General features: G+C 43.3%; 3 protein-coding genes across 5 annotated transcripts in view; 1 reads left to right on the plus strand and 2 right to left on the minus strand.

The window, feature by feature from the left end:
- The window catches only part of ino80 (INO80 complex ATPase subunit), a 30,490-nt gene extending 18,871 nt beyond the window's left edge, over window positions 1-11,619 (minus strand). For all 3 annotated transcript variants that reach the window (XM_089022289.1, XM_089022291.1, XM_089022288.1), the window contains exons 1-26: window positions 11,504-11,619; window positions 10,168-10,223; window positions 9,884-10,085; window positions 9,543-9,685; window positions 8,728-8,795; window positions 8,505-8,651; window positions 8,214-8,334; window positions 7,940-8,145; window positions 7,802-7,855; window positions 7,517-7,720; window positions 7,232-7,436; window positions 7,098-7,165; window positions 6,726-6,929; window positions 5,799-5,879; window positions 5,185-5,280; window positions 3,841-3,900; window positions 3,616-3,758; window positions 3,320-3,522; window positions 2,969-3,054; window positions 2,614-2,781; window positions 2,402-2,535; window positions 2,260-2,327; window positions 2,087-2,180; window positions 1,335-1,521; window positions 566-706; window positions 211-436 (exon numbers count right to left, since the gene is read on the minus strand). In XM_089022289.1, the coding sequence (XP_088878415.1) occupies window positions 211-436; window positions 566-706; window positions 1,335-1,521; window positions 2,087-2,180; window positions 2,260-2,327; window positions 2,402-2,535; window positions 2,614-2,781; window positions 2,969-3,054; window positions 3,320-3,522; window positions 3,616-3,758; window positions 3,841-3,900; window positions 5,185-5,280; window positions 5,799-5,879; window positions 6,726-6,929; window positions 7,098-7,165; window positions 7,232-7,436; window positions 7,517-7,720; window positions 7,802-7,855; window positions 7,940-8,145; window positions 8,214-8,334; window positions 8,505-8,651; window positions 8,728-8,795; window positions 9,543-9,685; window positions 9,884-10,041 (3,265 nt within the window). In that variant the 5' untranslated portion in view covers window positions 10,042-10,085; window positions 10,168-10,223; window positions 11,504-11,619. The remainder of the gene's footprint in view (window positions 1-210; window positions 437-565; window positions 707-1,334; window positions 1,522-2,086; window positions 2,181-2,259; window positions 2,328-2,401; window positions 2,536-2,613; window positions 2,782-2,968; window positions 3,055-3,319; window positions 3,523-3,615; window positions 3,759-3,840; window positions 3,901-5,184; window positions 5,281-5,798; window positions 5,880-6,725; window positions 6,930-7,097; window positions 7,166-7,231; window positions 7,437-7,516; window positions 7,721-7,801; window positions 7,856-7,939; window positions 8,146-8,213; window positions 8,335-8,504; window positions 8,652-8,727; window positions 8,796-9,542; window positions 9,686-9,883; window positions 10,086-10,167; window positions 10,224-11,503) is intronic.
- Window positions 11,620-12,242: 623 nt separating this feature from the next.
- On the minus strand, window positions 12,243-18,592 carry vps18 (VPS18 core subunit of CORVET and HOPS complexes). The gene is made up of 9 exons (XM_089022495.1): window positions 18,050-18,592; window positions 17,825-17,966; window positions 17,551-17,642; window positions 17,030-17,280; window positions 16,082-16,435; window positions 14,747-16,015; window positions 14,473-14,682; window positions 13,041-13,277; window positions 12,243-12,960 (listed from the first exon to the last, which is right to left on the minus strand). The coding sequence occupies exons 1-9, from the start codon at window positions 18,150-18,152 to the stop codon at window positions 12,670-12,672; spliced, it is 2,949 nt and encodes a 982-aa protein (XP_088878621.1). The 5' UTR covers window positions 18,153-18,592; the 3' UTR covers window positions 12,243-12,669.
- A 492-nt stretch (window positions 18,593-19,084) lies between these two features.
- Window positions 19,085-23,535, plus strand: rhov (ras homolog family member V). The gene is made up of 3 exons (XM_089022070.1): window positions 19,085-19,377; window positions 19,634-19,692; window positions 21,042-23,535. Exons 1-3 carry the CDS (start codon window positions 19,173-19,175, stop codon window positions 21,486-21,488), a joined length of 711 nt encoding a protein of 236 aa, XP_088878196.1. The 5' UTR covers window positions 19,085-19,172; the 3' UTR covers window positions 21,489-23,535.
- The last annotated feature ends 553 nt before the right edge of the window (window positions 23,536-24,088 follow it).

Consider the following 24,088-nt stretch of genomic DNA (forward strand, 5'->3'; position numbering starts at 1 on the left):
TGAATGTTTAGGTAGTCCTAAAACTCAATATTCTGTGAGTTCTGGAATTCAAGTGACAATGACAAACATCCTGGCACTGGAGTGGACACATTTTGGCACATGTCTGGGAGTGAATGAGTTAAAATCTATGTAGATTCTGCATGTGTACCTAAAAAAGTGTCCGGGATGTTCCATGTTGCTTACGGTACACCCGCACGCCACGTGACTTACCTGGTATCCGGATGTAGGACCAGCCGTGCTCGGGGAACACCGCCATAACGCCACCGGGTTGCTGCGGGAAGAAGGCGCCGGACTTCAGCCGCCAGTCGGAGGCCAGGTCGGGTGTGCCGTAGAGGAAGCATTCTTTGAAGACGGCACCGCCGCCGACCCGCGTCACTCGCCACTCGTGCTCGGCGCTTCGATCGGCGCAGTAGCACTCCATGGGAACTGCCGTGACCTAAATGACGAGATCATAGTTTATATAAAGTAAATTATGAACTGCATGCAGACTTTGGATGGCTATTTGTATGTCAATATCAGAGTTAACCGCCCAACACACACACACACACACACACAACATACATACCCTCGGCGTGGCAGCGAGCAGGAACTTGGGCGGGAGCGCAGGCTGGCACGGCCACAATCGGGAGGTGGCAGAACGTCGACAGTGGATGGTCGCGTCGGCGTGCCCTACCATGCCAGGCCTGAGGGCCGTGAAGACCAGGTTCTGAAGCAAAAAAAATAGAAGGTATCGATATCCACGTGGGGGCAAAAAAAAGGCTACATTTTGGCTTTAAACACCAGAAATGAAAATATTGTGCACTTAAGTCACATGTATGACACATATCGACGAAAAGCAATCTTGCTCTGGCTTTGAATTGAGAGCAAAAATTTGAGATATGACTAATAAATGTTTGCAGGAACCATCACAAGTACCGTATTTTCCACACTATAAGGCGCACCTAAAAGAAATGTTTTTCAAAAGCTGACCCCATAATCCGGTGCGCCTTATATATGGAAAATGTTTTAAAATATGTAATTCAATGAAGGTGCCCCTTATAATGCGGTGCACCTTATGCCTGGAAAATGTTTTTTAATTGTCATTCATTGAAGGTGCGCCTTATATTCCAGAAAATACGGTATTTTGATTGTATTAAATAGTGTTTAACCCCATTCTCTCTTATTCAGACAAATATTGCTTGTGAGATGTAAAAATTACACACATTACCATCCCTGTGTTCCAAATGCATAATTATTTGTGATATGGTGGTGAAGAGACATTATAGTTGCATGGTGCCATCTATTGGCAATTATGAACCGTGGATTGGCAGTTGTGCTGAATGAATCTCTCCTACCCGTAGCACAGGGCTGGTTTGGGTGTTGGGGAAGGACGAAGGTCTGTTGATCCATACAAGGAGGTCATTGCGAGACAGTGTCCTAGACCGCGACGTCCCCTTTTGGTCCCCTTCTTCCTGGAGGGCAAAGAGCTGCTGACAATGTAGTCGGTATGCTGCCTTCAGGGACAGAAAAAGGGCTAACCACCTGTGGAAATGGAAGACAGGGATAGCGGTTAAGTGAATATTCATGAAAAAAAAATGTTTTTTTTTCATGCTTGGGTGCTGATAAAGTGCTGGCCATGGCCTCTGACAATGTTTTTTTCCCTGACACAAGGAGGTAGCATTTCCCTTTTTCAATGGTAAGCACTTTGTTCCAGATTCAGCTGCTGTTCAAGCGCTATATAAACCAATATTGCATTGTATTTTGGACAGCCGCAATCATTTCAAACTCATATAATTCCAGACCCATATAATTTAGGAATTAACTCTTTTTTTCTGACGAAAGAAGAGAGCCCAAGGTTTCTAACGCTGCATTAAATGTTTCTCTAGTCCTAAAACTCAATATCCTGTGGATCCTGGAATTTGAGTGACAATGGAAAAAAAACCTGGCACTGGAGCAGACACATTTTTGCATGCCTGGCAGTGAATGAGTTAACATGCAGATTAAATTAGACGTTACCAGAATTCATCTCGTCTCTGGCCTGTGAACATTTTCGAATGAATTTATATATTTTTATATATATTTATAAAACATGATTTCAGGCACCTACCTGACTAAAGTGCCTTGCAGCATGAGGTTGGACATCTCCGCCGGCGACACGTCAATAAAACGCAGGAAGGAAAAACAGTTTCCTTCATCGTCGCCTGGGTTGGTTGACAAAGAGAATATAAAATATAAAGAAACAAACAAAATGGGCCGTTTATCTTTTGGATAGCCACTCACTTTTCCTATGAAAGAGCGACTGTTGGATGTTATATGGGGAAAAGGGAGACAGCAGCAGACGCAGTGACCTGCGAGAGACATGTAGAGAGAGTTTGTGAGGTGAAGCTCAGTTCTGCTTCTGGACTGTGGGCGCCATTCTTACTTTTCTGTGGCCTGACTGTGAGCGCGGAGGAGGCCGCGGCGATAGAGGAATTTGGATAAAACGTAGGGCGCGACGGACATGTGGAAAGGAGAGCGCGTCTCCTGCCGCTCAAATAAATCCGGGTGATTGCACACCTGCACCAAAAAAAAAAATGTGTTATTTGTATATCAACTCGAGCAAAACAATCAAGCGGTACTAAATTCAATTTGTACCTTTCTGAACTGCATGACCAGATTCATGAGCGACGACGTGGTGCTGTGGGACTGCTGGGCCGTTCCCATGGAGGATTGTAGCAGGTCCTCAATGGAGATCTTGTTCCTCAGGGCCTGATAGAGCAACCTCTGCCGAGATGTCAGCTGGCAGTAGGTCAGGATCTCAATCTGGGTTGGGAGCATTCGGGAGAAGTAATTAATCCAAAGAAAGACGCCTGACGTGACCGTAATCTCGTGAGACGAAAGGAAAAAGATAAATGTGGGGGAGTGGTGAACTTTTGACTCCCATAAAAGGGGGGTGTGAGTGTGTGAGGTCCCCCATGAGGTGGGAAAAAAGATGATGTGTGTATAATACCTTATCTGAGAGCTCGTTTTCCACATCTTTCTTGATCCTGCGCAGCATGAAAGGTTTGAGGATCATGTGCAGTCGCGAAAGTTGGTCTGCGAGACAAAGAATATAACGTTGACAAGAAGCTAATAATGCTAATGCTAATATGTGAATTCAATCACGCTGAAGCTCAGCTTCACTATTGTTTTTGCTACGACAAAGGTTCTGTAAATGTTATTAGCTTGAAAATGGCAGATATTCCACCAGCCTTGCCTCCAAGTCATTTGAGAAACTCATTGCTAGGTTATATGATCTCACGTTTGCATCTCCAAGACAATTACCGACTAAATGTCCAACTTCAAGCAGACGTGTACTCACTCTCATCGATGGTCGACTTGTTCTCGGCGTGGCTCTCGATGTCCTTGGAGAACCACTCGTTGAATTCCTCGTGGGAATCGAACAACGTGGGCATGATGAAGTGAAGCAAGGCCCATAGCTCGGCCATTGTGTTTTGGATGGGCGTCCCCGTGAGGAGCAACCGGTTTCGACACTGGAACTGGAGGAGGATCTTCCACCGCACACTAAAAAAAAATAATGATAAAAAATAAATCACCAGATTAGTGCGATTGTCTTTTTTTAAGAATACAAACAGTATCATACACTCATACGTTTACCTTGTACTACTTTTTAGCGCCTGAGCCTCATCCAGAACCATATACTGCCACTTGACCCTCTGAAAGTACTTGACGTCCTGGACCACCAGCTGGTAGCTGGTGATTACGACGTGGAACGGTGCATTCTGAGTGTAGAGGGTTTTCTGAAAGCACAGAATGGCAGATCTTTATTACAAATCATAAGGAGAAAAAAAAGTATTGATCGCATCTTTAGTGCTTGCTTACCTGGCTCCAGAATTTACGAATAACTTTGCGATCATGAGGGTTCCCCCAATATGGCAAAACCTGAGGGACAAACATAACTACATCAAAAACATACAGACGCTCCCCTACTTACGAACATTCGAGTTACGAACAACAGTACATGCGAACATTTTTGTGGTAACATATGTAGTATTTTCTCCAGTTGTACATGTACATATCTTTATAGAGCATATATTTTATTAAATGTTTATTTTTCGGTACAAACCAATACAGGTTACTTATACAAGCCTGAAACATACTTATATAAACCTTAAACATACCGGTACTTATACAAGTCTTAAACATATATTCCATCCAAAGTTTATCGCGTGCAGAGGTATGAAACGCTGGCCGATCATTGGTTTGATCAGAAAAAGATCAGAACAACGCAATTCATACAGCTAGCCGGGGCTTTTGCTAAAAAAAAAAAAAAACTATTGTTGTCTCTGTAAAGCTGGCTGCGCTGTACAAATCCCGCTTGGTGCACACATGCTGCAATGATTATTTTGTCCTCTATTATATGTCCACTTTGTACCTAGCGTGCATGTGTTCGCTAGCTATTAGCTATCTATTTGCTAGCTATTCGCCAGCTAGCTAGCTTGCTATCTATTTGAGTTACTTCCAGGTTGAGTGAATGCTGGCGCATGTGGCTGCCGCTGCTCACCCACAGAAAGAAAACTTTTCATGTGACTCCAAAGTGACCTTGAGAGTTTTGAAAGGTGCTTATAAATGAATGTATTATTATTATTATTATTATTATTATTATTATGATAAAATATAGCACTGAAGCAACTTACAAACAAATTCACTTTACGAACGACCGTTCGGAACGTATTGCGTTTGTAAATTGGGGGGGTGTCTGTATTGAACCATGTATATTTATAAAATGATGTGAATCAATATTCGTAGGAAAAAAAACAAATAACACAAAAACACGGCGATTAAAAACAAAACCAGCACAATGATCCCGAGGGAAGCCAGCAACAAGCATGAATCACTGCATGTGTTCTGAGGTCACTGACAAACGCTATGTGAAAAGCATTTCTGCATCATTACATCAATCAACACTGGCTGCCACTCAATTGTTTTCAGTCAGTCTTGAGGAAGCTTATCTTCAAATTGTGTAATACGCTCTTTTCACAGCTCATTAAGAGAATAGACCGCGAGCTGATTTTTTTTTTTTTGAGTCACAGGGAACAGACTTGTGAGTCCATGGCACATACATTATTTTCGGGAGTGGCAAGAACTGTATTTAAGTAGAATACTGCCTCCTAGTGAGCATATGTCTAATGGCGTGAAATAATGGAGCGTGCTAAAAATTCCCACCTTGAACTTGGGAACGAAGCGTGAGAACTCCTGATGCCAGTTGTTAAGCGTCGATGCGGGGGAGATGATGAGGAAGGGGCCCCAGATGTTGTCTCTCTGTGTTAAGATGAAAAAAAGTGTATATTCAAGTGTATATTGTATTTATTTTCCCTTGACTTTTCGGGTCGCTGCAGATGAGTACAAGTTAGGGCAGGGGTGTCAAAGTCGCGGGCCACATTGTAGTTATGGTTTCCTCTCGAGGGCCGTTATGAATAACTCGTTTTCAAATCTGAAGTCAAGAATAATGACTTTTATTGTGGTTGACATCCAACAATATGAAATTTTGGCTCAGATTTTAGCAATCATCATGGAATTTAACAAGTTTGATTTGCTTTCGGGGGCTGAAAAAAAATGATGTGGCGGGCCGGATTTGGCCCGCGGGCCTTGACTTTGACACCCGTGAGTTAGGGCAAACAGCAATAAGCTGAATTCAGTAAGAATGTAATGAGGAACTAATGCTCATGAGAATTGGTAGAATGCTAATGTCATGTCTTCTAGCAGTTGACTGAATAAATACAGCGTATAGTTTTGAAGGGCAACGGACAAAAACAATCTAGTACTGTAAGATAACGTACCTCTGCAAGGTGGGCCAACAAGGCGATACTCTGTACGGTCTTCCCAAGTCCCATCTCATCCGCTAGGATGCCGTTGATACCCTGCGAAGAAACAAAATATTTTAATCAGCTAACATTAAGAAAATCCGCCCATTATTAACTCATTTACTGCCATTTCTGAATTTATTCGGGAATTGTAAATATGATGTGAAGCGCTATTCCCAAATTTGTTCGGGTTTGTTTTTTTTTCTTGCATGGAATGCCAATAAAGCGCTGGTCAGACCTCTGACAATGTTTTTTTTCCTGACACAAGAGGGCAGTATTTCCCTTTTTTCCATGTTAGCGCTTTGTTCCAGCTTCAGCTATTGTTAAAGTACTATATAAAACAATATGTATGTATTGCATTGTATTTTGGACAGCCACCCTCATTTCAAGCTCATATAACTCCAGACCCATATCATTTTTATGATGAAAGAAGATGTTTCTTAGACTGCATTGAATATTTATGTAGTCCTAAAACTCAATATTCTGTGGGTCCTGGAATTTGAGTGACAATGACAAAAACCCTGGCACTGGAGTAGACACATTTTTGCACGTCTGGCAGTGAATGAATTAAGTCTTTGCTATCTCTTGACGGGAACCAGCAAGAAAAAAAAACAGTTGATGTTATTTGCCATCAACTTTATTTTTATGGGGGTTATTTTATGTATGTCTGGTTTGAGCATTTCGCGAGGACAATTATTAAAAAAAATAATAATGAAGGACAGCTAAAGCTGCAACAAAGCGCTTAACATGGACAACTATCATCTACAAGAAATAAAGCAGTCACAAAGATAGTAGAAAGCACCAAGGAGTAAAACTAAGATCAAGTCTGAATCATGCTGAGTCAAATGATGAAATGCTTAATAACATTTTAAAAAATGGCTCGCATTGAAAGCGTCGTCTTACTTGTTCATAGAGGTTGGCGAGCCAGTTCATGCCTTTAAGCTGGTAGCCCTTTAATTTGCCATTGAAGATGGTGGGCTGCGGGATATCTTCGCCCGCCTGGATGGAAGGATTGGATAGACTGTAGCTCTCGCCAAACCCGGACGCGGCTGCTGCGGAGGAGGATGCGCAGCGGCTGTCGTGGGAGTCCTCGTCGAACATGCGCATCTATTGTGGGAGAAGGGAGAATTTGACGATGTGGTGTTTTGGGGAGCCTCTGCTTCTTGGAAATCTCACATTGTGATTTTTTTTTTTATTATCTGACCAGCATTATATGAGCTGGTTATTTGTAAACGGCATTAAAATGGAAAAAATGCAATAACGGCATCAACTCACTCTATGTTGTTGGATATGATAAGCTTCTTGGGCATTCCGCAGAGCTTGTGACTTGTAATATTCGCTGTCTAAAAGCAATTAATCACATTTGAAATATTTAGAGGCGATTTAGTCAAAAACAAAAGATGCCGTACCGTAGTCCTCCTGCCCCACGTTGACCATTACGCCTCCCCCGATATCGATTTGTCGTCGTGCGCTGGTGTCATCCAACTTCTTTAGAATCTTCTCCTGGGTGTCGTCAGCGCCCGGTGAATCGACGGAGGCTTTGCCGCTCATGAAATGGGCGTAGAGCTCCGTTTGCGTGATGAGGAAGTTGAGCTTACGCTGCTGACGTTTGGCCTGGAAATGAATCAAATGTGTACAAAATGGAGGCATGTCGAACAGCATGCGTGTTGTGAAGCCACTAGCCATCTACCTACCTCCTTCATCTCCTCATCCAGTTTCCGCTGCTCCAGCGCTTCCTTTTCGGCCCGCTTCCTATGCTCTTTCTCTACCTTGTCGTACTTTTTCCAGTAGAGCATCATCTCTTTGGTGAGGCGGCGGGCACGTGGCAGCGTCTCCTTGCAGTTTTTTTGTGCCTGGATGGCGGCGCGTCGTACCTCCCGCATGCACTGGTGGGCCAACTGAAGATGGGCCAAAATGAAAATAAAACATGTTCTTAAGGAGGTTCTTCAGAATACATCTGCGAAGTGAACCGGACTTACTTTTCTAGCATTGGTCAACACCAGGTTTTTAGCAGATGTCTTCTGCTTGAAAGACTGCGAAAGGATACAAATGGAGCAAAAAAATGTTAATGTGCGTGATGGGAGTTTTTAAATTGCATATCAATAAGCCTTCCTAACCTTGGGGATTTCCTTCTTGGCAATAGTGAGCCACACTTTGCGTCGGCGTGCATTCAATTGCTCCACACTAAGGTGCTTCTTCTTCAGTATGGGCACCGGCGCGTCCTGTGAGAACTTGGCGAAGGTCTTAGTCACATAAGGGAGACCGTCGTCTGAAAAGTCACCCTCGCCGCGTTTTTTCTTCTTCTTCACTTTCTTTAGCTTGGCTGCAGAGGAAAAACAGGTCATGTTTAGAGATGATCATGGTAATGTCTGAATGTATTGTTTTATTTACCCTTGAATTTTTTCTCCTCTTTGATTTTCTTCTTCTTCGGACCCACGAGATGGCGCTGTTGCTCATAGAAGAGGTCTTGACTGGAAAGTAGGCCTGTACTGTAGAACTGGTAGTGATGAAGCTGCAGCACAAGCAGTTGGAAATACAGTACAGTATATCAAGTCAATGCTGCATTCATAAAAATAGGAATTTGGAATTTTGAGGAAAAAAAATCCAATTTGAAACTTTGCTACCTTCCAATTTCCCCATGTCCTAATTTTACCTTATTGCACATTGACAATTCCGGGTTACCTCGCGGTCCGTGTGAAATTTGTTCTGGTGCTGCCTGGTGTAGCGGTGAAGCTTCAGCATGTCATGCAACTCATCGCGCGAAATACTGAAGTCTGAGTCGTCCGAGTCTGTGTCCGAATCCGTGGTGTTGTCGCTCAACAACAGGCTCTGATAAACGACGAGGGGGTAATTTAGTAATTCAGGAAGGGTGTATTCAGAAAATATTGTGCACCATATTCATCACCTTCAACCATTTCCGGTTCTTCTTCATTTTTGAGAAATTGTACAGGTTAGCTTTGTCCGTCTTTTGGTCTACAAAAAAAAAAAAAAAAAACACACATTTAAAGGACAACCGACGTCACTTTTTTGTTTCCTAACTGACATCAGAAAAACATTTTATAGCATCTAAAATAAAACATGCAGTATGATATTTTTATTCAAATGCAAAACACCAATAAAAATGACTTAAAGTGTCCAAAATCTGCAAAAAATTGAGCTGCGGATTGGGCATTTTCAGAAAGTCCCGCTTTCTTGTTACACATCCAGTTATGAATATGATTCAAATAGTTCTGAAGAGGAAAGTATACATGTTTGCAATCGATTAAAGAATTTATTCCGTGTCATTTTGAGGCATCTGGACTGCAATGTAGCGTCCCAGAAAAGAGGCAGAAAATGGCGACCTCTTGTAGACATAACAGTGTATTGCGTTTCCACCGGCTGATAAATTCCTTATATGGAGCTTGGGCGCCATCCTCTGGCGCAACACGAGGTTTTCAGACCAAACAAGCATTGACGAGATGGAAGGACTGCTACAATGTGTCCTTTTTTTCGGTCATGGGCGTTCCTTCAGTGACGTCACGTAGGGACTCGTCACCAACTCAAAAGCAAGACTTCCGGAAGATTCAGCACGAGTCTTAAAATGTAAAATATAGCTATATGCGGTGGAATCTTTGTAAGATACGCTCAGTTTTACAAATTATGGACACAACTTGTCCGGAGACGTCGGTTGTCTTTTAATGTTACGAGTGGACACTCAAGGGTGACACCTCACAGCTTTACCTTGCAGAAGAATGCCATTGAGGGGCTTGCCTTCGACAAAGCTGTCCCCTTGGTCACACGGCTCCCTCTTTACCATCAAGGGTTCGAATGAGAGCCCGCAGCCCAAAGCGTCATTGCTGTCGTCGCTATCGTCACTGTCATCGCTGGAAAAGTCACAAATGCGGAAATTCTGTCAGTGTACACTCATATTTACACAAAAGGAACATTTTACTTTAATATTGTTTTCTGTCTGACTTTGGTTTCGTGACCACTTGTTTTTTTCCTGTAATATTACAATGTCTTATGTATCTAATATTATGATGTTAAATAAAGCAGTATAGTATACACTTGTTTGGCAGTACCTGGTGACATCTCTGTTGAAGATGGTAGCCGTCTGGTGCAGAAAGCTTTCCAGCCTGAGCGAGCGCTCCAAGCGTTGCAGGTAAAGAGGTTTGGCCAGGCCCATCGAGCCACCCGCCGCGACGGCCGGCTCGGGCCGCCCGCCCTGCCCCGATTCCATGCAGTCCGGATACACCCACCCGCCCGGCCGGGCAGCGATTTTTACTAAAAGGATCATTTTGGTTTCATGTTCATTGAAAATAATAATAAAATACAACTTTCAAAAATAACGGATCTGGGGGTCTACCTCCTCTGTACGTGCCTTCATTATCATCGTTTGTGGGACTTTGGATGCATAGAACCCTAAAAAACATGTATGATCATTCCATGTCAAAAACAATAAACAATAAAAAAAATCATCCACTATTCTGTTTATGGAAGATTTGTCTTATTAGTTCTCAATTGAAAAAAAATACAACATTTATCATGGCGATCATTTAATGATGTACGTTCTTTTTCACAAAAGAAAACTGAGATGTTAATGTTGATCAGTGATTCTGGGTCAGGCTCAGGTCCTAAAAAAGGTGATTTAATGTCTCGTTTTAAAATCAACTAAACCATAACAAAACCATTCAATAAAAAATACACATTGATTTTTCTAATATAAACTTTTGAGGGGAAAAAAAGATGCATTCGTAGGTTAATTTCCCTTTTTCGCTATGCCAGCTGACTTTTGAGGAGGCGGGGTACACCCTGAACTGGTTTCCAGCCAATAGTAAGGGACATGTAGATAAACAATGACAGGACACCTCTGGATTTTTTGTAACATTAATGCGTGTGTGGGAGGAGCATACCTACACGAGGACGAGGATAATATAAACATTTCACATAGGAAATACTGGGATTCAAACCCCGAACCTCAAGACTGCGAGACATTATTTGCTTCCTTACTTGAGAAACACCAAATTCACAATTTAACTTACTCCCTGTCATGTAAATTGAGAATAGTTGTCAAAAACGGTACTAAACTGGGGTGAAACTTGTCATCAATTCTCATACAGTTGCGATTAGCTTGTGGAGTTAGCCTATTCAAGCTGGGTGGCTAACCTTTGAACGTTGAACTGTCTAGTGGACGGTGAGCTTGGAATGTCGTAAAAAGCTAAGGCGGCTAAGATGCTAACAGTTAGCCGCATCGCATCACATCAACTTCAGTTGAAGGGCGATGCTATCAATTCAACTTAAGGGGGCTGGATCGTATTTTTAGCCCGGGTGAGGTGGACTTTGGGTCGGTGTGGTTGACAACCAGCGCCGTATTAGCATTAGCTGTAGGGATGCTAATAAGAGTTTTGACAGTCCAACGTTACAGTAATATGAAGTGAACACACCCGCGCTGTCTCTTTAAGGCCGCAACCACCTCCTCTGTTTTATCGAAATATTAAGATACTGCTTTAATGACTGTAATTGTCGAGCCCGTTGGTCGGGGAGGCGGAAAGGCCTTAACCGGCCCGCCCGCGCCTCAAGTGTCCTTGTAGGGGGAAGTTCAAGTCGTGGTCGTGTGTGTGCTCCCCATGATTTTAATTCTTTTCTCCCTCCCGGCCATCTTCCCTTCACCATTGCACCTTCGCCGTAACAGTGTCTCTCACCTCGACCCCCCCGCGTGGCCCCTTTCGCGTGTCTCTCGCCGCTGCTGCCGACTCTCGGTTCCCTGACTCCAAAATGGCGGTTAAAGGCGCCGAGTGAGTCTGAGCTTTGAGTCTGCAGCGGCAGCGGAGAGGCGGCCACTTTCTGTTACTGAGAGAGCACGGAGACACGACGCCATGGAGGCAAAAGCAAGAAGCAGGCATTGAAATCGAGCGCCGAGCAACTGCATCGCCCTTTCTCTGCGTGTCCGACGACGAGACGTTGACATTTGAATCACACAACACATATAAACATGTCTAGAATTGTTAACGTGGAACTCTATGGCGTGTCAAGACGGTGAATTGAAAATACCGAGGCACATATGAGACTTTCTGAAGTTGATTAGTAGTGTCTGCCGTCTGCGACGGTTACCGAGCTACGTCGTACGTCATCACGAGGAAATTCCATATATGGTGTGAACAAATATGAAGGACTCTTACGTAATTATAAAACACACTAACGTGAAACGAGACGCGATTTTAAAAACTGTGATCAAACATGTTTTTCCTCGTTTTGTAATTGTTATAAATTTGACATTACACATTTATTTTGTAACAATGGATTTTAAAACTTGTCTTGTAAAACATATATATAAAATACAGTACACAATTTAATTTCATAATTGAGTTTTTAGCGTAATTTGCTAGTATGGATGAATAAAAATAAGTGCCATTTATAAAAAGCAAGACAGACCATAGCAAGTTCAATGTGACAAAGTATATCAATGTGTTTTATTTATTTTCCATGGTTTCGTTAAAACAGACTGAGGAGGAAATATTTGCCATTGGACATATAAGTGCAGACTATGGTAGAAGAAGCAGGTTACTGGCAACCAGTTCAGGGTGTACCCCGCTGACTACCCCAAGACAGCTAGCATAGGCTGCAGCACACCCATGATAATTATGATGACAAGTTGATGCATATTTAATCTGAAATTTGAAACTTTTCATTGAGATGCTTATATGTGTTGGGAATGAGTTTTCATGATTTTAGTGTAATTCAAAGTGGAAAAATATTCCAAATCCGCCTTAAACAGAAAAAGCTAACACTATACTCAGTAGTGGTCAGGCACATGCAACTTGACAAACGTCTCAATGTGCCACATTAAGCACAACTCCATTTTTTTTTTTCAGAGCCAGCTGGATTTATCCTCCTCGAACTTCTTCAGATCGATGAAGGGTTTGTCCACAGATCTAATCATCAGTTCGCCGCAGTACACGCATTCGGACGCCACCATGTCGTCCAGGTCGGATTTCATCTGCTCGCGACTGGCGAGTCCTTTCGCGAGGCCAGGCGTGTCACCCTCCTCATTAGGCCGAGGCCGGTGGCGTGACTTGGACGCCTGTGTGGAGGCTGAGAGTTTCTTCTGCAGTTCGCCCAAACGACTCAACTTATAGGCAGATAGGTGAGGTGTGACTTCCTGGAGGGTGAAAAATGTCAAAATGTTATCACCCGTATACGCCCGAGATACTTTGACGGTCATATGTTGTATGGATTTACCTGCAGGAGGCAGTCAGAGTGGAACATGTGTCCACACAGGAATAAATAAAAAGGCCGATTGAGTAATGGAAAATCACAAGCTGAACACTTGTCCTGAGAGTCCACCACGCCGTACTTGTTGCGCATTTCCTGAATGTCCTCTCGGATGCGTTTGGCACTTTCGGTGGCCTCCTCCATTTCCTGCTTCAGCTCCTCGATGTGCTTGTTGTACTCCTCCAGGGAGCTGCAGATGGCTTCCTGAAAGCCACAAACAGATTAACAGGTAACATTATGTTTTCAAGTGGTTTTACAAACTTTATTGCGGCAAGGCATTCATTTTACATGACTGCTCTTGTTAACTCATTCATTGCCGTTCACGAATTTATTCGGGAATTGAAAATATGACGTAGAGTGCCATTCCCAAATTTGTTAGGGTTTTGTTTTTTCTTGTTTGGGTGCCGCCATAGCGCTGGTCATGGCCTCTGGCAATGTTTTTCCCAGCATTTCCCTTTTTCCATGTTAATAATAATAATAATAATACATTTCATTTCTAAGCGCCTTTCAAAACTGTCATGGTCACTTTAATCGCAGGATCAGTTTTACTGTGTGTGTGAGCAGCGGCAGCCACACGCGCCAGCGTTCACTCAACATCGTACTGTATAGTATAGTATAGTATAGTATAGTATAGTATAGTATAGTATAGTATAGTATAGTATAGTATCAATGCCACGTTGATATTCCGTCAAAGCCTGCAAAGCCTTCGCTGCTGGCCTAAAAATGTCTGAATCATGGACTGATGTTAATTATAATTATAATAATAATAATAATAATAATAATAATAATAATAATAATACATTGTATTTATAATCGCCTTTCAAAGCTTTCAAGGACACTACATAAACACAAAACAGGGACATAAATAAAACCAGAGATAAAATTACCCAGCTTCAGCTGTTGTTCAAGCGCTATATGAACCAATATGTATGGATTGCATTGTATAATTGGACGTCCGCCCTCATTTCAAGCTTATATAACTCCAGGCCCATAAAATTTGGGAATTAACTATTTTTTTCTGTTGAAACAAGATAATCTAAGGTTTCTAATGCTGCATTGAATGTTTATGTAGTCTAAAAACTCAATATTCTGTGGGACCTGGAATTTGAGTGAAAATGACCATAACCCTGGCACTGGAGTGGACACGTTTGCACGTCTGGCAGTGAATGAGTTCAGTGAGTCGAACACAGTGGTAATAGTCTGTGCTTGTTTTTCAAACTTCTCTTTAGTTCTCAAATTGTATTCTGCCAATTATTGCATTTTTTTTTATTGGCTGGGAAACTAATTTAAATCTTAACAGTTGGGCCCTTGTGAAAATCCCCCGCAAAACGATGGCTTCAAAATAATGCAATGCTGTCCCCTCAACTGGTACAGTCAAGCTTGAACCTCCATTACCAACCTTAAAGTGGTCAATGGTGACAAAGTCGGGAAAGAAAGGCAAGATGTCCTCAATCTTGAGCAGGTCACAACTGGATAAGCAGTTCATGGCCTTTTTCACATCCTTCTCCTCTTGCACCACATGGCGTGCGATCTTCAGCCACAGCTTCTTTCGCAGCTCTTCATCATCGTCGGGCAGGTCCGCGCAGCTCTTTGCCAAATCCACATCCACCTGCGGACGACCAATAGCTGCTTATTCGTAATTTGTTGGAGTCAGAAGTATCGATTTATCTTACTTGCAAAGCGAGATCCACCGCCTCCTCGTATAGCTCCATAATCCTGTACACCAGCACGCAGGCGCGCAGGTAGCCATGTTCTGCGCAAAGTCTGAGCGCGTACTTTAGGTCATAGTGGATCTCCGAGGCGTACGTGCCCGCCTCCTCCAAGTACTGCAGCAGCGAGTCCGGCTTGTACTTAGCGTAAAGCGATAGCAGGTAATTATGGATGGCCTCTTCCGTCACGCGCATCTCGTGCACGCAGAACTCCATATAGCGCACCGTTTCGTTGATCTGCTGGCTACTTCCCTTGTGGCTGTAGTTCATCAGCGCCGGGATGAGCTGCTTGGGGTCCAGCCGCTTACCCATTTGGATCCAGGCGTCTACCACCTTCTCAGGGATGTGCTGCATGAGCACCGGAGAGAACTTGTAGAAAAGCTTCTCGTCGCAATGCTTGGCGAGTACGTCCAGAGCGGCGCGGTAGTCGTCATGCTGGCAGTAGTGCGACACCACCCTTTCGTAGTCCTGCATGACCACCGAGAAGTACACCATGTCATCCACGTTGCCGTGGCTGGCCAGCAGGTCGTAAATAGTCCCGCGGTTATTGAACAGGCACTCGCGGTGCTTGGAGGTGTTGAGGAATTGGCGGAACTCGTCGCGGGTCTCCCGGTGGAGGATACCCGTCTTGCCGTCATCGTCCTCCAGTTGGCCCAGCCGGTTTAAGTAGAGCTCGGTGAGCCAGGTGGCCAGCAAGGTGATCTGAGTCCTCTCGTTCGACTTTAGATTGGTCAGTTTCTTTATCAAGAACTCCTTCAGGGCCTCTTCCTGCTTGGCTTCAATAAACTTGAGCGCAATCTCCTCAAAGTAGTTTTGCGTTAGGGCGTAGCATTTGGCACTCTCCAGGTAGCGCTTGTTCTGGAAGCAGTGCTCGGCTTCCTTGGCGAGGACCATGTCCATGCATTCGGGTCGATCGCGGCAGTATTCCTTAGCCAGGTCGAATTTATTCATGCTCATATACATCTGCCACACGTCGCGAGACTCGCGCTGGATGTGGTAGCGGAACACGGCTCGCTCCGTGTAGATCCACACCAGGCCGCCCGACGGATCTTTGATCATTCTCTTGAGAGGGCCGAATTTGTCCGGGAACACGTCTTCGTGAACCACTTGGCCGTTGAGCGTGCAGATCGCTTTGACCCGGTCGTGCAGCAACAGCAGGAAGTGGAAATGGGTCAGCACAATGGAGATGGGCTTGTTGAGAGAAAGGTCGATGTCGGTCGTGTACTCCCACACCTAGTGAGCATCGCATGAGAGCGGTTGTTGATTGAGAAGTTCACAATGAAAATGACCAACAATTACCTGCACGTCACTCAGCAGCGAGTCAGGCCGAATGTAATCCAGCTGCCCATAGAGCACCCCGTTGCCCATCATCCAAGCAAAGGCCTTGGGGGAAGTCCGAAGCTTGGAGGTGTAGAAGGTAATCTCACTGTAACCCATGTTGGCCGGGAATTCCTGAAAGCTGGGCAACAGGTCCTGGTTCTGGCTGAAGATCGAGCTGAACCCCTGCTGCTCCGTACCCTCGGCCACCTTGCCCGCAAATTGGAAGAGGCGCTTGCGGGTAGTCGCGATGATGAAATATTTGTTTTCCAGGCCGCGTTCCACCTCTAGGCAACACACGGGCGCCGGCTTCCCGTCTTCCTCCAGGGAGTGGACCTGTAATAGTAATAGTAATAGTAATAGTAATAGTATATATTTCATTTATAAGCCCCTTCCAAAACTCTCAAGGTCAGTCATAGGATACGTTTTTCTGTGGGTGAGCAGCGGCAGCCACATGCGCCAGCGTTCACTCAACCCGGAAGTAGCTTAAATAGACAGAAAGCTAGCTAGCTAATAGATAGCTAACACAGTAGATAGCTAGTTAGATAGATAGCCAGCCGAACTGCTAATACCTAGCTAGCTAGACCACTAATAGTTAGCTTATATATAACTAACAGATAGCAAATAGGTAGCTTAATAGCCAGCTCGACTGTCATAATTTATGACGTAACAGGAAACCTAACCATGAATTGTTTTCAAAGTTTACTCACTAAATATTCTACTGGTAAAATATATATTTTTTAAATGTTTGACAATACAAATATGTCGACTCACAACGGAACGCATAGCAAGCATAATGCATCGGTGATAATATTACAATCAATTCCCGCTATACACAAATAAATAAAGGTGGCAGGTTACTTCGTCTGATTAGCAGAATGGTAGCTGATGATTTCTGATCATATTTACAATAATATCACAAAGACATACTTGTCTGAAGTACTGGTCCGGGTTGGTGTTAAAAAGGCTGCCCTCGGTAGCGGAGATCTCAGCCTCGAAAATGGCGCCTTGCCCAGTGCCGACCAAAATCGGCCCCGTGCTTGTCTCATTGCCCAGCAGCTTATTCCAACCAATGCTCTCTACCAGGTGCCCCCGCCAGCGAGACAGACTGCGAACCTTTTGTGTATTCCTGTTCAGGTACAGACACTCATTGGTGCTCAAGCTGATCACCAAGTGAGAGCCTAAATAAGAAATAATAGAGAAAAATGTGGTTGTTAAGGTTGGCCTTTTACATCCCCCATCATCACAGTAAGTTTATAATGGTAAACAAAACACCCAGTTGCGATAATAGTTTTTCAACGTCACAGAATTAGATTCTTATTCAAAAAAGTGAAATGTTTTATTGCTCGTGTATGTCTACGTCTGGTATAACAAGACAACAAAAGCACATTTCAATGAAAATTCATACCATCAAACAGTAAACGTACAATCATTTTGGTGTATCGGCTTACCCGTCGGATCTAGGAAAAGTTTGTGCACTTTGCTGTCATCTTTCCTTCCAAGATCAATCTGATTGGGGTGATCAGGTTTAGCCAAATCAATCCTGCATACAAAACAAAGAAAAAGTTCCAATCATCGTATTTCATCTCCTAAGAACCATTAGAAGGCCCCAATAAACATCTATGACTGGCCTAATCACATGTTCTCACTGACTTTTCCACTAATCCAATCAAAGTGAATTGCGCTAGCATGCATTTAGAGTAGCTGTTTATGATTGTTATTTGCCTAAGAAGAGTGTCCTTCCCCAGACTCATGCAAAGTTGATTGTTGCAGACTGCCAGGTGATTTATCCTCTCGGGCGGTGTAAAATCAATCCTCTGCTTGTTGAATATGGGCTTTTCCTCCTCGAGTCGTACATTGACGAAGCCTTACGAGAAAACAGTGGGTTTATTACATAGTATTTATAATATTAGATTCATCAAATCACACCTGGTTGTTTCCCCATCTTACCTGAATGTGTTATCCCGATGTTGGCGTTTGCCAGACGGCCATGCTGCTGCGCGTTTTGTCTGCGGTTTTGCGAATCCTCGTATTCGTCCAAGATTGAAGCCATAATTACGCAGAAATTGATTTAGACTCGGTGAAGGAAGAAGCTAAACAACTAAAGCGACATGGCTGTGCAGATAGCCTTCTACTTAACTACGAGTTAGCTCTCGTAAACGAGCTTCTCGTGACACTCACTTATTTCAAAGCATAACGTTGGATTATTTCAGACGTTCCTAAAATATTCTAAATTCACGTTCACCATAGAGAGTGAGATGAATGAGGAGTACCTGTATAGCTAGCTAGCTAGCAGGTAGCTCCCGGAAAATAACTCGACGTACTTCCTAGTTTCTTTAGCAGGTTCTAGACGTTTAAATATCAATATCCAATATCTAAACATTAAAAAGCCATTTCATGGTTGTACCGAAGATGACAATGAGGGCGTAAACAAGGAGTAAGTCAGGTGACAGTCCTCATGTGATCGTCGCTGTATATTCATGCAATCCCTCTTTTCGACACGGGGCGTCGCTGTCGTAAAAACGACCGACTGAGCTTCCGGCTTTCTCCCGGTGGGCGTGGTTATGTAAATATGTTAAATTTTAAAAAACATAATGTTTGCACTTATTCCAGAACTGGAGTTTAATGTTAATACATTTAAAATCCGAAACTGTAATCAGAAAAAAATCAGTATCGTTGAGAAAGACAAAATAATGTTTCTAACTGGGCATGGATATGAAAATGAAAACTGTCAAAGTATCAAGGTGCATAAACTGTGCATGAAAAAACCCAGCCTATGTGCTGTCAGCATAATAATAATACATTTCATTTATAAGCTTCTTGTCATATGGTCAGGAATATGAAAAACATAATTGACCTTGGCTTCCTTACCGACAGTAGGTGTCACTGTTGGAACAACAACCACCTAACAAGTTTCGCCTTTCCTTTACTGGGCGTGGTTATTCAAATTCAAAGCTGTGAAATTGTCTGAATATATAAAAAACGCCCATTTCTTGATAGAAGACAGTAAAGACAACACCCGATGGTGAGAGTTGCGACTGGACGGTGAGAAGCAAAGAGTTTACTGCCCGACATGCCACCTCATATGGAGTACTTTTACCACGAATCCCGTGTCCCCTCCGCTTGCGGACTGACCCGGGAGGACGAGCTGGAGCCAAGGGTCATCAGTTGCATGCTGGTGGGTGACGGTGCTGTAGGCAAGACCAGCATGATCGTCAGCTACACAACCAATGGATACCCGGTTGACTACAAGCAGACCGGTTTTGACGTCTTTTCCGGTAAGGGAATGTATGAATTGGACTACAATAAAATATGAAGTAGTGTAAATAACTATTTTAAGTCATTATCTTTTTTTCTATGCGGAATTGATTATTGAATAATTGAAGACGTTTGTGCTACTTTTCCTCCCTTGATAGATGTAACGATGATAGATGTAACGTCCTTTTCTTCACCAGAAAAAGACAAAAAATGCTTTCAATTTTTTACTGTTACATACACAATGAATTGTAATTGGTATAACATGTTTTCCAAAAGGTCAGGTCCAAGTGGATGGAGCTCCAGTCAAAGTTCAGCTGGTGGACACTGCAGGACAGGTAAATATTTTAGTTTGTTTTTATTTATTATGACTATTGTTTATCTATATTCTTTATCAAACTGGATTGGATTTGATTTGCCTTTATTAGTCTCGCAGTGGAGAAATTTACATTTCACAGCAGCAAAGTTATGAAAGGAATGAAAGTAGAAAAACAAAATACAGGAGCTGCTGGAAAGGCAGCCACTCTCGCGGCGCCGTCTTGAAGTCAAAATAACAAAAAAACCTAAATAACAAATAACATGACAACACAAAGACACAGAGAGTCATTCATTCTGAAGCACTTTCTGTACCCTCTTTGTTACATAAAGCAGTTCCACATGAAAGAGGAGAGAATCAAAGTGTCTCTTCACCAGTGGATCAGGGACATCATAGTGGAATGTGCACGTCGACTACAAGCTAAATGTTGAAAGCAAACACGCAGCTGTAGCATCCATTGACAAAGAGATTCTCTCACATCTCCTGTCCCACATAAATCCGCTTCAAGTCCAAGCCGTGACAGATCCACATACGCATCGGCGTTCCTTCTTATCGCGGGCTCCTCAAGCCAAGAATCCATCCAGCCGCGGACTGTCCAACAGCACCGACCTTCCGCTGAACAAAGCAGGGCTGTGAAGATGCTGCCCATTACAGGCGCAAAAAGCACATTGGCCCCTTTGGTGTCCAGCGATGGCAGTCGAATGGCACAGACATTCCTCCCATTCAAAAACAGTATTGGCATATTCATGCTGCCGAAAAGGCGCAACCGCTCAGCAGTCTCCTCCTTGATGAATGTCGTGGTCAAAAATGCTGGAAAACAATCTGTATCCATTCCACACGACGCACAACAACACAAAGTGACAAAAGAAAACACAAAACAAGACAAAAACAACAAAAAAAGCAAGGCTCATGAGAGCACTTTCTGACGGCTGCCTACTCGGGCGCCATCTTGGACTCCTTATTATCCTTATTATGATCATTAGTAGTCCTCTACATAAATAATAATATTAATAATAATACATTTAGTTTTAAGCGCCTTTCATAACTCTCAAGGACACTTAATATCGCAATTGCCGCTGGGTAATAGTTATTAAAAATAGACTAATCAGGCCCTGGTTGATGGACTTCTTTGCAACAATACAAATATTTCAAACTCAGCTTCCTGGATCAAATTGTAATTCAAAAAATGAAAAAAAATATAATCTTATTTGCCAGGTATTGTATTAGGATTTCATCTCGGGATTCCATGTTCCCTGTCCCCACTAAGTCGCATTTTTAAAGCAGTTTTTATGGCTTTTTATCATGAATCCCTGCTGTCAGTCATCTTTAGCAGTCTAGTTCCATTGACTCACGTTCTTTTGGCCTTTTCAGGAGGAGTTTGATGAGTTTCGGTCACTGTCCTATTCGCATACGGATGTCTTCTTGCTGTGCTTCAGCATGGTCAACCCCACCTCCTTCCACAACATCACCAAGAAATGGGTGCCTGAGATCCGTTCCTCCAACCCCACCTCGCCTATTGTCCTGGTGGGCACGCAGTCAGACCTCCTGTTGGACGTCAACGTGCTTATTGGCCTGGACCGCGCCAGCGTTAAGCCCGTGGCTAGCACGCGGGCGCGAGGGATGGCGGAGAAAATCAGAGCGGAGGACTACGTGGAGTGCTCGTCGCTCACGCAGAAGAACCTGAAGGAGGCGTTTGACGCCGCCATCTTTGCCGCCATCAAGAACAAGGCACGACAGGCCAAGAAAAGGCGATCGTCGGACAGGCGCACCAAAGCCTTCTCCAGATGCAGCTGGAAGAAGTTCTTTTGCTTTGTCTGAGTCAACCCTGGACTGTAGAGATGAGAACTGACCTCTTGTGCGGCGTTTGTCTGCGCAAGTGACATTCAGGATATGGCATCGGGAGGTTTTGTGGAGCCCCACCAACACAGGACTGTGTCCTGTTTACGTCCACTTTGCCCTCGGAATATGCCGTTACGCGAACCAATACGCTACCAATGGTTCTTCTGGTGTACCTGTTACATTAGAAAATGTGTATATAAGTTATCAAGCCGCAAATTGCAACCTAGAAGCTTTTCGAGAATTTATTCAGTATCCTCGACATCCAGATTCATATAGTAGTACGCTCTCAATAGTACCTTCAATAGTAAGAGGTGCAAGGAGACACAAGTAAAACGAGCGTGGCTTATTTAAAGACAAAAACTGCGCGACTTGACAAGCGCGTGTTACCGGTAAGACAAGTGACATCAAAGTCAACAAGTTTGCATCTTGTGTTTTACTAATCGTAGTCGCACTTGGATGTCAAAGTGTTGGACACTTTTGCCTCACTTCTAACGAAGCTTGACTCTTAGCATGCCCAAGTTGTACGCAGAGTGTTCAGAAAAGTCCTGCAAAATGGAAAAACACTACTCAGTGATTGAATTTGCAAGTGCGAGGGTAGGACGGCTTGCGAGGGCCAAGTGCATATAAAACAGACATCAAACGGCTTTCCGGCGGTATGCGTTTGCATGTGTTGGCAGACATGTACCATACCTTAATCTGGAGTCATGCGGATTTGCGCAATCCAAGGGGCGTTAGGGGGTCGTTTGGTTTCACCATGGGGTTTTGTTGCTATGGAAGAAATCGGGACAGATCACTAACCTATGCTAATGCTATCGTTAAGTTATCACTCAAGTAGATACGTCTGTAGGCTCTCAGTCCTACCTACAGGAGTGGTCCACCGAGTGTGAAAAGGTTTCTTCAGCCGTCATCTGTATTTCAGTGAACTAAAGTTGTGCCAATTTACCAGCACAATCTTGGTTCGCTGACGAAGCTCTTTGGATGAGGAGCGAAACGTCCGACACCTTCATAAAAGTACATATGACGGCTGAAGAAATCTTTTCATCAACACTCAAGTAGATAATATATGTACCATATAGGTGTGCAAAACATTTTTAAACCCAATTTTGTGAGATTTAACATTTTTGATGGTATGACAACAACTTTGTATCAATGTTGGAGTGTGCCGTACTCTTTTCACAAACGAAGTCAGTCATAATAACATATTTTGGCCACCCTCATACTCTCACAAAAAGTAAACGTCCAGACTGTTCGGCTATTTTGCTGAGCGGGGAGAATATGCAAATGACCCCAATTTGCATGATCGTTTATGTGTATGGTAAAAACAGACAGTGTGAAACCTAATTTCAGCATCAGTAAGCGCTGTTTTTTTTGGTTGTTATTTTTATTTCAAACACGTTAGCCTCCATGTCGGGTTGCGGTGCAAAAAAAAAAAAAAAAAAGCAAGGTGCCACATTCTTACCTGAGTGTTAAAAGGCTGCTGCCCAGACTGGTTTTCGTGCCTTAATTATATGACGCTGACCTTTTGTCATGTTGCAAAAAGGAACGCACGTACTGTACCGCGTTGCTTTGACTCACCAATAAGAGCAGGAAACGGGTTACAAGAGAGCAGTCGGCTTTGACCTTCAACCTTTTCGATGATTATCAGTGGAGATTCATTAGATTTCGGTTGTCACTCAGATTGGTCGTCGGCCATTTTGGATGTGTGGTTTTCCTAAAACAAAACAAATCATGCAGCTCCTTCCTGAATGTAAAATGGATTGATGTGTTGCAATCCAGTCTAGTCGTAACATATAACGTGACGTGTTGATATTCTTGATGAGAACTGGATGTTTATTATGCTTCTTGTGGAAGTGACCTGAATGAAATCTGTTTGTTAAAACAACTGTGGATTTTCAATGTAAACATCTTTTTTGCCCTCTCTTTTGTATCACTTAAGTGCTATTGTGTCGCACTCTCCTCTAACCCGTGTGTCTTTTTATTTACATGTAAGAGCGATGTGACGCAAATAAATGAAGTGCAAATTACAGTCTCTGTGTTATGTATATTTTTAGACGGGACAATTCACGGACAGCTAATAACAGAAGCTTTACAATCCACGGGGAAACTTTTTTCTTTTAGGGGGTGGGGGACTAAAGGAACTGAGGCAGCTATTCCTCCTCTCAAAGTGGGATTTGGGATAATGTCTGTGGGCTACAATAGTCACCTTCCCTGCCACCGTCTCTCACCCCCAAGCGTGTGATAATTAACCGCTGGCTTCCAGTCGGGCCCTGGTGAGGGGTTGAACCTTTTCTAATGCGTGACCATGCTGGGATGGCTTCTTGTGACTGATTGTGTCAATTGGAAAAGTCTCGAGATGAGTTTGAGAAGGATCCACAAGCCGGGGTGATTGATGATAATACACACGGAGGGAGGTGTGTGTATTGGTGTGGATGCCTGGCCCACAAAATTGGAAAGCTCCATTCCATCAAGCCATCAACAACCATCACAAAGATAAATAAAACGACTTTATTAGACAGTACAGTTTATTTATTTAATTATAATACCATATCACATTTATTATACATCAAATAAGGTATATT

This window comes from Hippocampus bargibanti, linkage group LG19, assembly GCF_051943395.1.
Source record: "Hippocampus bargibanti isolate YZ-2025 linkage group LG19, ASM5194339v1, whole genome shotgun sequence".
NCBI classification, from domain to species: Eukaryota; Metazoa; Chordata; class Actinopteri; order Syngnathiformes; family Syngnathidae; genus Hippocampus; species Hippocampus bargibanti.

Excerpts from the sequence above, each read along its gene's own strand:
- vps18 (XM_089022495.1), bottom strand. The coding sequence starts at position 18,152 with ATGGCTTCAATCTTGGACGAATACGAGGATTCGCAAAACCGCAGACAA. Across the intron at positions 17,643-17,824 it reads GGGAAGGACACTCTTCTTAG|GATTGATTTGGCTAAACCTG; the intron begins GCAAATAACAAT and ends TTTTGTATGCAG. Across the intron at positions 17,281-17,550 it reads ACTTTTCCTAGATCCGACGG|GCTCTCACTTGGTGATCAGC; the intron begins GTAAGCCGATAC and ends TTTCTTATTTAG.
- rhov (XM_089022070.1), top strand. The coding sequence starts at position 19,173 with ATGCCACCTCATATGGAGTACTTTTACCACGAATCCCGTGTCCCCTCC. Across the intron at positions 19,378-19,633 it reads CGGTTTTGACGTCTTTTCCG|GTCAGGTCCAAGTGGATGGA; the intron begins GTAAGGGAATGT and ends GTTTTCCAAAAG. Across the intron at positions 19,693-21,041 it reads TGGTGGACACTGCAGGACAG|GAGGAGTTTGATGAGTTTCG; the intron begins GTAAATATTTTA and ends TGGCCTTTTCAG.